Genomic DNA, 14,302 nt, shown 5'->3' with positions numbered 1-14,302 from the left:
ATTGGGGCATCCACCCTCTAAAATTTTATGCTCGATGCAGTACCTTGAGAATGGAGTAGATGAAGCAATGTAAGCCTTTTTTTAACAAAAGAAGTCTCAGTCCTCTCCCCAAATCAAAATTTATGATGATTTATAACAGAGAAGGTTTTTTGTTGACTTTTTCGCCCTTTGTTTTATGAGTGAGTATGATTGAGCGAACTTGATGTTGATAGTTCAGGACAAACGGCGCAACAGATGAAAGCATATATTCATAGAGTTCTGCGGACTGTTGGGCACTAGCCTGACTTTTAATGAATAATCACATTGATTGGCTGAAAACTTATTTTTTTCATCAAAATCTTTATCTGGTCATCAATATGGATACACCAAGCAATCTTTTTCTGGAAATTTGAGGGGAAAATGAGCCAGTATCCTTGATTATCATTTGTTTGAGTCATTTGGTAAAATCCAATAGTGACGCCTCTGAGCTACATGAACTATATCAGATAAACTTTTCACTCTATCCATGTATACCAACATCTCTTAGTTGAAGTCATTCTGATCAATATAATGAGATATAAACATGTACTTGTGCAATGAACAATAGAAAGGCTCCAGACAACGAAAATCTCAAAACTCTTTTCCATGTATTCATGTGTGGTGGGGTGTGAGTTAACGAATGTTCTTTGAGAAGTGCGTAGTCTTAGTTAATCATCTTGCTGCATTTTAGTAAACATATAAAATAAATGTGCTGGGGCTGACTCGTTGAAGCCTTTGATTTCTTCCAACAGGCAGACAACCTTCGGCAACAAACTTTGCAGCGAATGTATCGAATCCTAACAACCCGGCAAGCTGCTCGAGGCCTTCTCGTCTTGGGTGACTATTTCCAGCGTCTCCGGGCTCTAAGTTCGCTTTGGACGGCTTGCCCACGTGAACCTGCCTAAACCAGCATCATGGTCTGCTGTCATTTCTCCCATGCCTCTGTGAAGCATCAACTGAATTGAATAATGCAAGGCCGCTGTCTGATGGACATTAAATGATTTTTGCTCAAGGAAATATATAAAACAGTGGCTGCCAATTTTCATGCAGCATCTTTATCTAAAAGGAAGCTGTACATAGGTTTTGAGATGCTCCATGTCTTTGTTTTGCATTGGTCGTCTGTATGGCATAATTTGTATATTATAATGTTGCAGCTGTATAATGTTATTTCAGGAGGCATTGTAAAATGCCGTGTATCATTGGACGCATGTGGAATGCACGGTTGGATGTTTCATAGTTCAAATCAAGTTTTTTTTTTCAAACCAAGGTCCTTTCATGGTACCCAGGAGGGCTCAGCACACCTGGCTAGGTGGGTCGACATAAGGCTTCCAAATCTAAGGAGGGGTAGAGAGTTCGATACCCAGGGTGTGCATTCTTTGCTGCAAGCATAAACCAAATGGGAAACTATCCCCAGTGGCAGAGGGGACTCATGGAGCTTTATATTGCAAACATTGACTCAGGTTCAGGGTCAACATGACACCTCTCAGCCTATAACGGTACGTCCAGTCGGTAGCACAGGTCCTTTCATGGTGTTGATGTTGATGCATCCACCGGCTATAGTAATGTTCCTGGGTGTTCTGCACTTGAAGTCAGTATGACACTGAGTCGTATAGCCGTAGTCTGAGATGGGTGGCCATCTAGCAGACTGCTTGCTGATTTAGGGTCTTATTGGAAGCCTGCGATGGGAGTGGCGAAGAGGATTCACCGACTCTCCATCTCTCGGATTCCCGATTTTAGGAGGGGTGATGGAGATTGGAGTGGACTTTGGGGGTGAGATGGTGTGTAAAATCAGCAGATTTCATGTTGTGAAATCCACCGATTTCGTCGCCATCCTGTCGCCTCTTCCAACAATGGCTCCCGAACAGAGCCTTAGAGTAGTAGCTCTCATAAAATGCTAGTATCTAGGAGTGGGCATTGGACTGGGCTGCCAGCAAGCTGCCCATGGCCTGGCCTGTTTCAGCCTTACCAGTGCTGGTTTCTGAGCCTCGGCACAGATTGGTCTTTTCCTTAGAATAACTTCATTGGTTGCCTGTGGCTGTCTGCGCAAGGCTTGGGTCAGGATTTGGCCCCCATCCTAGCCCAGGCTAGGTTTAGACCTGGGTCATTCATTTGATAGGCCGAGCTTAACTGGGTTCTGTTCATCGAGGCTGGGCCAATCATAGCTAATCAAGCCATCATAAAGGAAGAACGTTTAATATTAGCTGCTGCTGCTGCAAAAATCCTTAGGCCCTGTTTGGAATCTCACCGTCGGAGTGGCAAACATGGCGTCAGAGTGGATTCCATCTTTTCTTTCTATTTGGGATGGAGGAAAAAGATGGAAATCGTGGAACTGGCGTGGCATTTGCGGATGCCAATTCCACATTTCGACTACCACTATCGAGAGGTGGTAGTCGGCAAATCCCATGCCGACTCCACTCCCGAAGGTGCACCCGGCTGCCTCCGACGCCCTCCCCACCTACTATATCAACGCCCTCCGGCTTCCACTTTCAATTTTGGGGTTCATATTTCATATCCAACAGAAAAGAACAAGGGGTTTGGATTTTGGGGCCACCCATGGCTTAAAAATCCTTGTTGGTGTTGATGAATCTTGCTTAGGAGGTTATTCCACGAGGGTTTTACCCTGCAAGTTTCTGTTTCTTAGATTCCAACTGGCTTCTAGAAAGCCCCATCTTTGTGGGTGCTGGTGCTCTTGCATTTCTCTGTTTTCTCTGTTCTGTGCATAAAATAATCTTCCTTCCTCTTCATTGAAAGTGAAAGGTGCCCATCTCGTCTAGGTCAGGGCAGGTGCGTCTGATTTAAAAAAAAAAAAAGAGAGAAATTTGTTTATGACAAAATAGTTAGTGTTGTTGTGAAAGATTGTCCATGACTCTCTATTGATTTGTATGCTCAGTTTATGCTTAGACAAAAACCGAGTTAGTACATGAAATTTTCAGTTCACGCACATTCTTTATGCGTATATGAATCTGGAATAAAATTTCAGTGGGCATGATAAATTCCAGAATTTTTCTATTGATATTAGACTTAACTTGATGCACGCGAAAGAATGAAATCTTCACATGTTTGCACTTAGTATATCATGCTTAATCACGGTATTATTGCAAAGTTTTTTCATGTGCATGTGCATACATTAGAGTGTTCACATGGTTTATTTGAGATGATTCATAAATGAAAGCATGTATTTGGGCATAATTATGTGAACACATACATATGAGTATTGTTGTTCATGCACATCTTTGAATTTGCATATGCCATTGTACACTGAAAAAGCACGTGAAATGAATGCATATGTTGGATGTTCTTTATGATTTTTGCGTATGAATGCAACAATAATAAAAATAGATCATCATGGGCCGTGTAAGCCTTGAGCATGTGTTGCTCAAGTTTTCCTTTGAGAAGGTTGGGGTTGAGGCCAGTTGCTTAGATGGGAGTATCAAAATTATTCTCAAGGGTAGCTTAAAGAATGGTGGGATTCATGGTGGGTGAAAGAGAATCAAATTGACAAGGGAAGGGTGCACTGGATGGACTTACCAAGGAAGAGAGTTAGCCGAGATCAAGGAGTTTGAGGCCATGTTGCTTATTTTGATACATGACTCTTGTGTTTACTCTGTTTTGATTTACCGTGCATTTCTATTTACATCTCAAAAGGTACTGATGCAGAGCAGGACCGACCCAGATCCATACTGCATTACCCAGGCACGGCCAGGGAACCTGGCTCCAATGGGATGGACGATCAGACCTAGGTGATGGATCCAATCGCGAGTCTGGCACCATGATGCAAGGACGTGCCCCTGTGCACTTACGCCAGGCGAACGAAGAATGGAAACTGTGCAGCCCACGTCAACAGCCCCAACAAGAGCTGAAAGCATTGGGTCTCGGTCTCGGGTTCCGGATCCGAGATCCAGACCCTGTGCACAGCCTATTAAGTGCCCAACCCTAGGGTTGCGTGCGGTTGGAAAAGTTTTGAAGATTTGTTCTTTTATTTTATTGTTTTTGTTTTCTGTTTTGTTGTCAGCATTTGTTCTTCTGCGGCCATTACTTTCATTCCCTATTTTCTTCATTATTCTTCATTGTAATTTGTTCCTTTCAATAAATAAGTTAAATAGCATAAAAACTTTGATCCTCGCTGCATCAAAGTCGTATCAGAGCCTAGCCCCTCCTCCTTGGTCGACAGCATGACACAGGAAACGAGGGACAATCCTACGAACGAGAAGGAGCGTGAGGAATTGGGTACCGTCAACGAAGACCCCATGATGCGGATGATCGATATGATGATGAAGATCCAAGAAAATATGCTACGTATAAGCAAGGACGTAGTTGGCATGTCAAAACGCCTGGATGGGATCGAAGGTCGGATCGTCGTTCTTGAGTCACCGGTGGAGTCGTGCGCGACGTCAATGCCAAAAACAGGAGCGGCAATGGGAGACAGTCCAGCGGAGGTCGCAACAATCAACCCAGGCCCTCCGACCTTCCATCCGTCGGTTGTGCACTGAGAGGGCATCAGGATGGGTCTGCGCATGGAAACTGGTCGCACAAATGCCCCACAACTGGTACTGTTTCTGAATCCCGCCCGGTGACGACTGCAACTCAGGCGGCCTGTGCCCTCCAGCCGAACCCGAGGGTCGTTGTAGGACCTCCCGACGTCGTCCTGGGTGCGCAAGCCTGGCATCGACCCACGGCACAGGGGTTGCCGGCCAGACCTGGCCTGCAGGGCCCGAGCGTGACGTTGGGCCAGGCGGCAGGCGTGACTACGTCAGCCCGAGCTGGGGCTGACCTAACAACCCTCCTGCCACGCGTGCATGGTGGGTCGGTCACAGCCCACCAACGAGCAGGGGGGTGTGGACCCTTGTGGGTCAGACTGAACCCGACAGGGTCCGGCCAGGAGTCGGTTCTATCGGGCCCCAGACCCGGATCCCAGGGACCATCTTTTGGGTCCCAGGGAGCGGGTCCGGGCCTCGAACCCCATTACTCGACCTACCTAGTTGGGTCTGGTTCGCGGGTCACCCTGAACCAGATCCAACCTATTACTTTTGAACCCTAATTCAGATCCCCTACCGACCCAAACCTACATCGGACCCGGACGGAGCTCTAGTTTGAATTTGAGTCGGGTTAAAACCAGACACATCCAGTTATGGATCAAGGATCGAGTTCTAACCCAGACTGTCTAATACCACAACTCGATCCATGATCCTACCCACCCCATTCTGGGTCCGACGAATAGCTTAGGTTTTGACCTGATTCAGATCCAATCGGGTGAGTCATTCCAGTACTACACAAACCAGACCCAATACCCATACCAAACCCCAAACATGACCCAACCCATTATCCTGCCCCTGATCCAGGACCCTATCCCATATCCAACCCACTACTTTCACCATAACCCAACTTCCAACCCAAATCCATATTACTCCATTCTCACCAACCCATACACAGTTCACCGACCAGTCCTACCACCTATCATACTGATGCCTCAATGTCGGCAGCAGATGGCTCCCACCCAAGGACATAACAGACCGAGGCAGTTTCAAACAACGACTATGCAGATTCAGCAGGGACCAGTGTGACCTGAGCACCGACCACATGTCACTAGCATGCATCAGCATCAACCCCCAGGCGAGCAGTACCGTGATGAAGATGACGATGCCCCGATGGATGATGATGCCTTCTGGAATGAGTACCCTGCAGGAATAGTGGACTCTCGCCAACAGAGAATGTCAGAGCATCCCTCTACCTACGGGGTGAAGTTTGACCTTCCAGAGTTCATGGGATGATTTGACGCAGAGCAGTTCTTTGACAGGTCCTATGTTGTGCAGTTTTTCTTCGACTACCACACTGTAGCTAAGCATTGTCGTGTCTCTCTAATGTCCATTCGGTTGAGGGGCCTAGCGCAGACATGGTTGGTTGAGCTACAAAGGTCGAGGAAACGACAAGGACAGGACCGCGTGCAGACATGAGAGGAGATGCTGAGATTGATGCAATCCAAGTTCGTGCCTTCAGACCATGCCGAGAGAGCCTACAAGGAGTACCTGACCCTACGTCAAGGCACCCGTACCACAGCGAAATATACTGCTGAGTTCCATCGTCTATCTCTGCGAGTGCAAATCAAGGAGACCGCCCTTCAGCAGGTCACGAGGTATATTTCTGGTCTTCGCCCTGCTATTTATGATGACTTCAGTTGTGTCACAGTCGAGTCATTGGATCAGGTCAGCAGTTATGCCATGAATGTGGAGGAAAAGTTTAAATGAAGGCAGGAATATCGAGCCACCCGGAGTGATCAGCCCAATCAACCCAAGTCAAGTTTTCCAATCAGGGGAGCGAGCTCTCCTAGGAAGGAAGACTCAAAGTCCACCCCAAGAGTCGACCCTAGCAAGTCTGACCAGTCCGGACTAGCATACCATACCATATCCAAGGCCAAGCCTAGTGAGCCTACCGTCTGTTGTTTTAGGTGTCAGGAGTTAGGATACATAGCATCCAAGTGCCCCACTGTGAACAAAAATGCCCATTTCATCGAGGGTATTGTTGAGTCAGCGTCCGATAGTGAGACTAAGGGTGAGTCGTCGATTGAGGGAGAGAATGAGAGGGAAGTCGTAGAGTTCGATGGTAACATCGAGAATTTGTTTTTCATCCATCATGTTTTGACCGCACCCCGCAAGTTGGCCCCTGCAAAATGGTTGCGAAACAATATTTTTAGAATCCGATGCAACCGTGAGGGGCATGCATGCGATGTTATCATTGACACTGGGGCTTGTGAGAACATGGTTTCCGAGAATGTCGTGTTCACTCTGAATCTGAAAACGGAAAAGTTGTCCTAACCATACAAGATGACGTGGTTCAAAGAGGGAATGAGGTCCCCATTACTCAGCGTTGTCTAGTTCGGTTCTCTATAGGGGAGCATTACCATGATGAGGTGTGGTGTGATGTAGCACCTATGAGTGCGTGTCATATTCTGTTAGGATGTCCTTGGCAATTTGACCGCAAGACCATTCATGATGACTTTAGGAACACATACTCATTTATTTTTAAGGGTCATAAAATAATCCTTCTCCCTATCAAGGAGACCGGTTTTTCCACTGTGGATAAGGCCGAGTGAGTTCCCCGGCTCGTGGGCCTATCATACCGAACTTTCTTTAGCCATTGTAGGGAGGATGGTTATTGTTATGCCCTGGTGGCCAAACCGTCTATGAGTACGTCGTTGCCAGTTCCCACGGACATTGCACCTATTGTCGAGGAGTTTCGCGATATTATGTCAGACGACCTTCCCGATGGCCTTCCTTCGATGAGGATGGTGCAGCATGCCATCAATTTGGTCTCAGGGTCGAGTCTACCTAACCTCCCCGTGTATCACATGAATCCATTTGATCATGCTGAGCTGTTAAGACAGGTTCAAGAGTTACTGCAAAAGGGTTTCATTCGTGAGAGTGTGAGCCTTTGCGCAGTGCTCGCCCTTCTCACTCCTAAGAAAGGTGGATCCATGCGCATGTGTGTCGACAGTAGAGCAATCAATCACATCACTGTCAAGTACCGTTTCCCCATTCCCCGGTTGGATGACATGTTTGATATGTTGGTTGGGGCCTCCATTTTCTCCAAAATCGATTTAAAAAGTGGGTACCACCAAATCCGTATCCGAGAGGAGAATGAGTGGAAAACGACATTCAAGACCCATGATAGGTTGTATGAGTGGTTAGTCATGCCTTTTGGGTTAACGAATGCCCCGAGTACTTTCATGAACATGATGACCCAAGTGTTACGTCCGTGTATAGGGAAGTTCGTCATAGTATATTTTGATGATATCTTGGTCTATAATTCTTCATTGTCTGATCATTTGAATCATTTGCGTCAAGTCCTCGAGATCTTAAGGAAGGAGAAGCTGTATGTGAATGCCAAGAAATGTAACTTTATGATGTCAAGTGTTGTATTTTTGGGTTTTATTATGTCGTTTGATAGAGTGAAAGCTGATCCCGCCAAAGTCCGTGCGATTGTAGAATGGCCTACCCCAATGACTATAGGAGAGATCCGTAGTTTCCACAGGGCTAGCCACTTTCTACCATCGTTTCGTGAGGAACATTAGCACCCTCATGGCCCCTATCACGGAATGCCTAAAGGGTACTAGTTTTCATTGGACTCCAGTCGCGGGCAAAGCTTTCACGCTCATCAAAGAGAAAATGACTAGTGCCCCCGTCCTAGCCCTTTCTGATTTTAGCGCAGTCTTTGAGGTTGAGTGTGATGCCTCTAAAGTGGGAGTTGGTGTCATCTTGAGTCAGAACCGCAAGCTCATTGCTTTCTTTAGTGAAAAGCTGACTCAGGTGAGGTGCCAATACTCCACTTATGATGTTGAGTTCTATGTTGTTGTGCAAGCCCTTCGTTATTAGAGGCATTATCTTATTTATAAAGAGTTCGTCTTATACACGGATCATGAGGCATTGAAGTATTTGAATAGTCAAAAGAAGTTCAGTGCTAGACATGCCAAGTGGGTTAGTTTCTTGTAAGAGTATACTTTTACGATTCACCATCAATCAGGTACTCTGAACAAGGTAGCTGACGTACTTAGCAGAAAAAATACTCTTTTAATGACTATGTTCGTGCAGGTCATTGGGTTTGAGCAATACAAGGAGTTGTACCCAACGGACCCTGATTTTCAGCAGGTCTGGGAAGGGTGCCTCTCCTCTCCCAACACAGCAGACCCACGGTTCGTTATACATCACTGTTACCTCTTTCGAGGTAATAAGTTATGTGTGCCAACATTCTCTCTTAGGCTACAATTGATTTTCGAGTTACATGAAGGGGGACTAGCTGGATATTTTGGACATGATAAGACATTCGCTCTGTTAGATGAACGCTACTTTTGGCCCAAAATACGCAAAGATGTTGTCAAGTTTGTCCAGAGTTGTCGAGTATGTCAAGTGTCCAAGGGTCGACGTCAGAATAGTGGTTTATACACTCCTTTGCCCATCCCTGAGAGGCCTTGGGAACACGTTTCCATGAATTTTATTGTGGGTCTTCCCAGAACCTTGTGTCGTTTTGATTCCATATTAGTTGTGGTTGATCGATTTTTCAAAATGGCTATCTTTGTTCCCTGTAAGCGAACCACTGACGCCTCGTTAGTAGCCTCATACTACTTCAAGGACGTTGCCCGCTTTCATGGATTGCCTCACACAATCACCTCATATTGTGACACTCGCTTCATGAGTCATTTTTGGAAATCATTATGGGCATTATTGAAAACCAAGCTCCAGTTCAGTAGTGCATACCACCCGTAGACCGATGGCCAAACCGAAGTCGTGAACCGCACCTTAGGGAACCTTCTGAGGAGTCTAGTTGGGGAGAATGTCAAAACTTGGGACCTAGTCTTACCTCAAGCCGAGTTTGCCTACAATAGTTTCATCAACAGGTCTACGAGCAAGTCTCATTTTCAAGTGGTTTATGGTCGTTCACCAACCCATGTAGTAGATCTAGCACCTGTGTTTAGTCCTCAAGACATAGTCCCAGACGCATTTGACGTCGTTGAGTACATGCGTGATATTCACAGACAAGTCAGAGCCAAGCTTGTTGAAAGTTACGAAGCTTACAAAGCCTTTGTGGACCAGGGTCGTCGAGATGTTCAATTTCAAGTAGGACAGTTAGTGTGAGTTTACCTATGTTCTGAGTGTTTTCCAATAGGTACTTATGGTAAGTTGAGTTCTAAGAAGCATGACCCCTTCAAGATCCTCCGACAATTTGGTCTGAATGCCTACCTCCTTGAACTGCCCAAAGAATGACATATTTCGCCTATCTTCAATATGTCTGATCTATATGCTTACTGTGGTGACAACAAGTCGTCAGAGCCGACTTCTTCCCAACCAGGAGAGAATGATGCAGAGCAGGACCAACCCGAATCCATACTGCATGACCCAGGCACGGCCAGGGAACCCGGATCCAATGGGATTGATGATCGGACCCAGGTGATGGATCTGATCGCGAGTCCGACATCACAATGCAGGGACGTGCCTCTGCGCACTTACGCCGGGCGAACAAAGAATGAAAATTGTGCAGCCCACGTCAACAACTCAAACAAGAGCTGAAAGCATCAGGTCTCGGTCCCGGGTTCCGGATCCGAGATCCAGACCCTGTGTGCAGCCTATTAAGTGCCCAGCCCTAGGGTTGCGTGCGGTTAGAGAAGTTTTGAAGATTTGCTCTTTTATTTTATTGTTTTTTTTTTCTGTTTTGCTGCCAGCATTTGTTCTTCTGCGGCCATTACTTTCATTCCCTATTTTCTTCATTATTCTTCATTGTAATTCATTCCTTTCAATAAATAAGTTAAATAGCATCAGAACTTCGATCCTCGCTGCATCAGGTACCATCTTTGTGTTTTTTGAAGGAACATTTTCTTGGCATGTATTTACCATACACCATGAATGGCTAGTATGTAGTAGATTTTTCTTGATCTTTTTTGGTCTGTCTTGCGAGTTTGTTTCTTTTACTTCCCTGTCTAAACATTTTTAAGAGAACACCATGAATTGTGGCATAGGCCCCTTGAGATTATTTCAAAGAACATCCAACCTGAACTTCAGGGAACATTCCACAATAAATAGTGTTGTGCTGAGCAGTAGGAATTGGCTTAGGAAACTTAAAAATTTTCAGCTTTCCTCAAGAGTGATAGATTGGATGTTGGTTTGGTTTATGCGAATATTGATTCCACTTGAAGAGTCTATTGATGAACCAAATTAAATATAAGAATAATTATTGTTGAAGCTTATTGCCCATACATGTGATTCTTCTTTTCTATAAGGTCTCACATTGATATGGTCAAGAGTTAGGAGTTAGGACTAACCAATGAAGGTTGCTATTGGATTTGAAATTACCATGTGTGATGACCATAGTTGGTATTGCTCCTCTTGGTTATAAGGACCACATACGAGTTTTTTTAAAGTTCTGCACTTAACAGAGGGTTGGGTTGGTTCACAGGCTATACAAACAGATGTTGGATAGTTTCATTCATCTCGTGTCTATTTAATTGAGGGCGATTTGAGCATGGTCTTATTCTCATAAAGGTGACATTAGCACTAAGTTCTTTGTGGATCTCGACTTGGACTTGGTCAAGCTCATGTGCATCATCCTAGGTTTTTAGATTACTGGATTGCTTTGTTTTTATTGTTTGTGTGGTCCAAGGTGTGATGAATCCTGTTATCTTGCTCCACATAGAATGCTGGGCCTTCATCTACACATGATTTTTCTGCATTAGCCAATGATTCTGTATTTGTGTAAGCATGTTCAGCAGTGTGAGAATCACATATACAGAACTGGTAGCACGTTTATGCACTGATTACATCCATAACTGTATAATGACAACAATAGAAACACAATCTTGCTATATCATAGGTCACTTTTCTTACTAGCTGAATTTCAATATGTATAATGCCCATGAATGAGATCAAGCTTGTCAGAAATGATTAAAAAAAAAGAGCATACCTGATGGCTCCATCAAGCCTTTTGAAATGTTAAAGATTATATCTTTCATGCATGATCTCTCTTAACTAAAAGATCCACTGGAACTCAATGACAAAATCATGCATACAGCACAATCTTGGCATGTCATAGGTTGTTTCTCTTACTAGCAAGTATTTCTCCAATCAAACTTCAAGACAAGGAGAAGATAAAGTCGTTGTTGGAATCTATTGAATCTATTCAGAGTGTGGATCTTGTTTATCTTCAAAATTTTGTATTCTGACTGGCTCATTTATGTCATTTTTCTTTGCTGCCATTGAATTGTTTACACGGTATGTCAAGTAATGCATGCATGTTTGGTTAATTTGTTTGATTACATGAAATGCATTCGCTTTTAGTCATTAACTTTGTTTGTTGTTCAGGCATGCAATCAGTTTTGTGGAATGGGCAGCAATTCTTTTTTACACTGACAAACTTGTGGGCAAATCTCACCTCACCTGAATGTCCTCAGTTGCTACACATACATATTGGCAAATAAATGTTTCAAACACTGGGATACATTTGGCAGCAGTGGGTTACTGGGACTGCATGACAAGTTTATCTCAGGTTGCAGGTTTTAGGTGTTGACAGTTACATTGAGATGGCATAGAGTAAAATCACTTGAAGCATCAACTTGTTTAGTGGCATTACTGGATAATCATCTCAACAAATGAGTCATCTGGGATTGTAAACTGCAAAGGCTGTGTTGGATTCTTGAATTTTGGTTCAAAGAAATTGGTGTAGGTTGTGGCCGGTGCAAGTTGTATTATTTATTCATTCTTTGTGATTTTTTTCTATAAATTAGAGCATTGATGACCGGTTACCCATAGATTTAACAAGTTCAGGTGGCCAGTTCCTATTTATTTGCAACACACAGATGATAAGGGAAATGGTTAACAAATAAACTTTTATATTGGTATTGGCTGGTTCCTGTTTGTTTGCAATGGAAAGAGAAAAGGTCTTCTGTTGTTTCCATAGCTTCAACATCACAAGTTCTAATAATTTCACGCTCCAATAGCAAGCCTTGAGAGGATATATAGGGCTAGGAGGTTTAGAATATTAGCATCTGTTGTTTCATACTCCAATTTACATTGTTGGCATTCACTGTTAAACGATGTATTGGGGTTTGAATTGTTGATGGAGTACGAGAAATGATAATCTGAATTCAGTTGCTTCAGCTATTAGCTATAATTTTTAGGCATTTTGACATTAAATCCTTTGATTTAGTGTTTGGGCTATACCCATTTATGTGCAAGGGTGGTTCTGTATTTTAGCCCTCAAAAGTGTAGTAGTCAAAGTAAGAGGCTCATATTGATCCAAAAAAAATTTTAGTGGTGTTAGCAAGGGGGTCAACCCCACGTTTGCATGCCTGTTTGGGATCCGTGGACCTGAAGAGGTAGCTATGAAATCCGCACATCCTCCCAAACAACTTCAATAATGGATTTGGATTTTTTTGCCGAAATTTTAATGGTGCTCCCAAACAAGCAGGTGGGAAGTACAAAATTTACTGGATGTGTGGATTCCATTAGCTACCATGGATGCCGAGATTCCAAACAGGCCCTTAGGTTTTTTGTATCGGGGTTATAAGAAATTCCATTACAACATGTTTCGTTCATGGAATTGAGAGTTGGGATTCTTTAAAAATGCCCATATTGTGTGCGTTGTGGAACACAATTTCTGAATTCACCTATGCCTCCACTAAGGGGTCCTTTAGCAAAAGACAGGGCAATGAAAATAATGGAGATGCAAATTGCATCTTCCTCTTTACTGATGATAGCATTGCCCACTCTAGTTTGTTTTTGGAGTTGAGAAGGTCCTTGGGAAAGGGTAAACACATGAAAATTTATGGCAATGGGGACAAGTAGTTCTTCCTTTTCTGTACTCAGGCCCCAATGGCAAGATGCCACGTGTCACATTTGTCTCGCGACTGCTGGGTACCCCCATTGGGTGAGCAGCATCCTGGGCCCCAGGATCAGGATGGCGCATCTCGGCCTGAGTATTGGATCATGGGTCGAGCCTCTCTTGTGAGTGTATGGAAGGATGGTGGTGATCCACAGAGGTTGTGAATGGCCTAAAACCTGGTCTAGACGGCATATATCACCCAAGCCAATTCAATGAGCCTGCCCAGCTCAGGCATGAGTTTGGTAGGTTGAATTGGCTAGCCCAGACCATGCACCAGTTAAGCCCAGTCGAGCCTTAATGTTGAAAGAGTCCAAACCATGCTCCCAACCTTGGTTGGTAACCAACCACAAGGGAAGAAGGAGGGGGAAGGCTCTTTGCAATTGCTGCATCTAGGGCTGCCACACGTTCCCTTGGGGGTTAGGAGGGCGAGAAAGGAGCCAAGAGGTTAAAAAGAGGAAAGGTATCGCACTCAAAAAGTTGAAAAACGCCTGTCAAAAAAGAATAACGGGAAAAGATTGACAATCAAAATGGCGTCGCCCGGACTCGAACCGGAGACCTTCAGTGTGTTAGACTGACGTGATAACCAACTACACCACGACACCAAGGAATGGATTTTGCCATCAAAAAATTTTACTTTAATACATAGTAAGCTCGATCGTTCGGCCTCCCGCTTGGAAAATTGGAAGCTCTCTCCCTCTCTCTCTCCAACAAAAGGAACCTCAACTCAAATTAAAGAGGAATTCAGGTCTGGAAGAGGCAATTCTCTAAGCCAAGAGACGATTAGATTTCAAGTATCACTCGTTCTCTTTCTCTTTCTTTTTTTCTCTTTGATTTTTTTTTTTTTTCAAAACTTTGAGTTTATTAATTTGGTCCTCTTGATGAAAACGGCCATTATGACAATGAAGATTTACGAGGAATATGGATA

General features: G+C 44.2%; 1 protein-coding gene and 1 non-coding gene across 4 annotated transcripts in view; one reads left to right on the top strand and one right to left on the bottom strand.

The window, feature by feature from the left end:
• The window catches only part of LOC149846574 (transcription factor TGA1-like), a 29,378-nt gene extending 16,974 nt beyond the window's left edge, over nucleotides 1-12,404 (top strand). For 2 of the 3 annotated variants that reach the window (XM_089996418.1, XM_089996417.1), the window contains exon 9: nucleotides 771-1,276. In XM_089996418.1, coding sequence (XP_089852544.1) covers nucleotides 771-923 — 153 coding nt within the window. In that variant the 3' untranslated portion in view covers nucleotides 924-1,276. Of the gene's footprint in view, nucleotides 1-770; nucleotides 1,277-11,858 lie in introns of those variants that run through there. The other variant, XM_089996419.1, reaches the window with a different exon arrangement.
• A 1,501-nt stretch (nucleotides 12,405-13,905) lies between these two features.
• Nucleotides 13,906-13,979, bottom strand: TRNAV-AAC (transfer RNA valine (anticodon AAC)). Its single transcript has one exon. It is a non-coding gene; the product is annotated as a tRNA-Val (tRNA).
• Between the last annotated feature and the right edge of the window lie 323 nt (nucleotides 13,980-14,302).

The sequence above is a fragment of the Nuphar pumila genome, chromosome 2 (genome assembly GCF_984573655.1).
Source record: "Nuphar pumila chromosome 2, dmNupPumi1.hap1.1, whole genome shotgun sequence".
Taxonomy (NCBI): Eukaryota; Viridiplantae; Streptophyta; class Magnoliopsida; order Nymphaeales; family Nymphaeaceae; genus Nuphar; species Nuphar pumila.
Note: the sequence above shows the minus strand (reverse complement) of the source record. Positions and strands in the feature narration are given on the sequence as shown.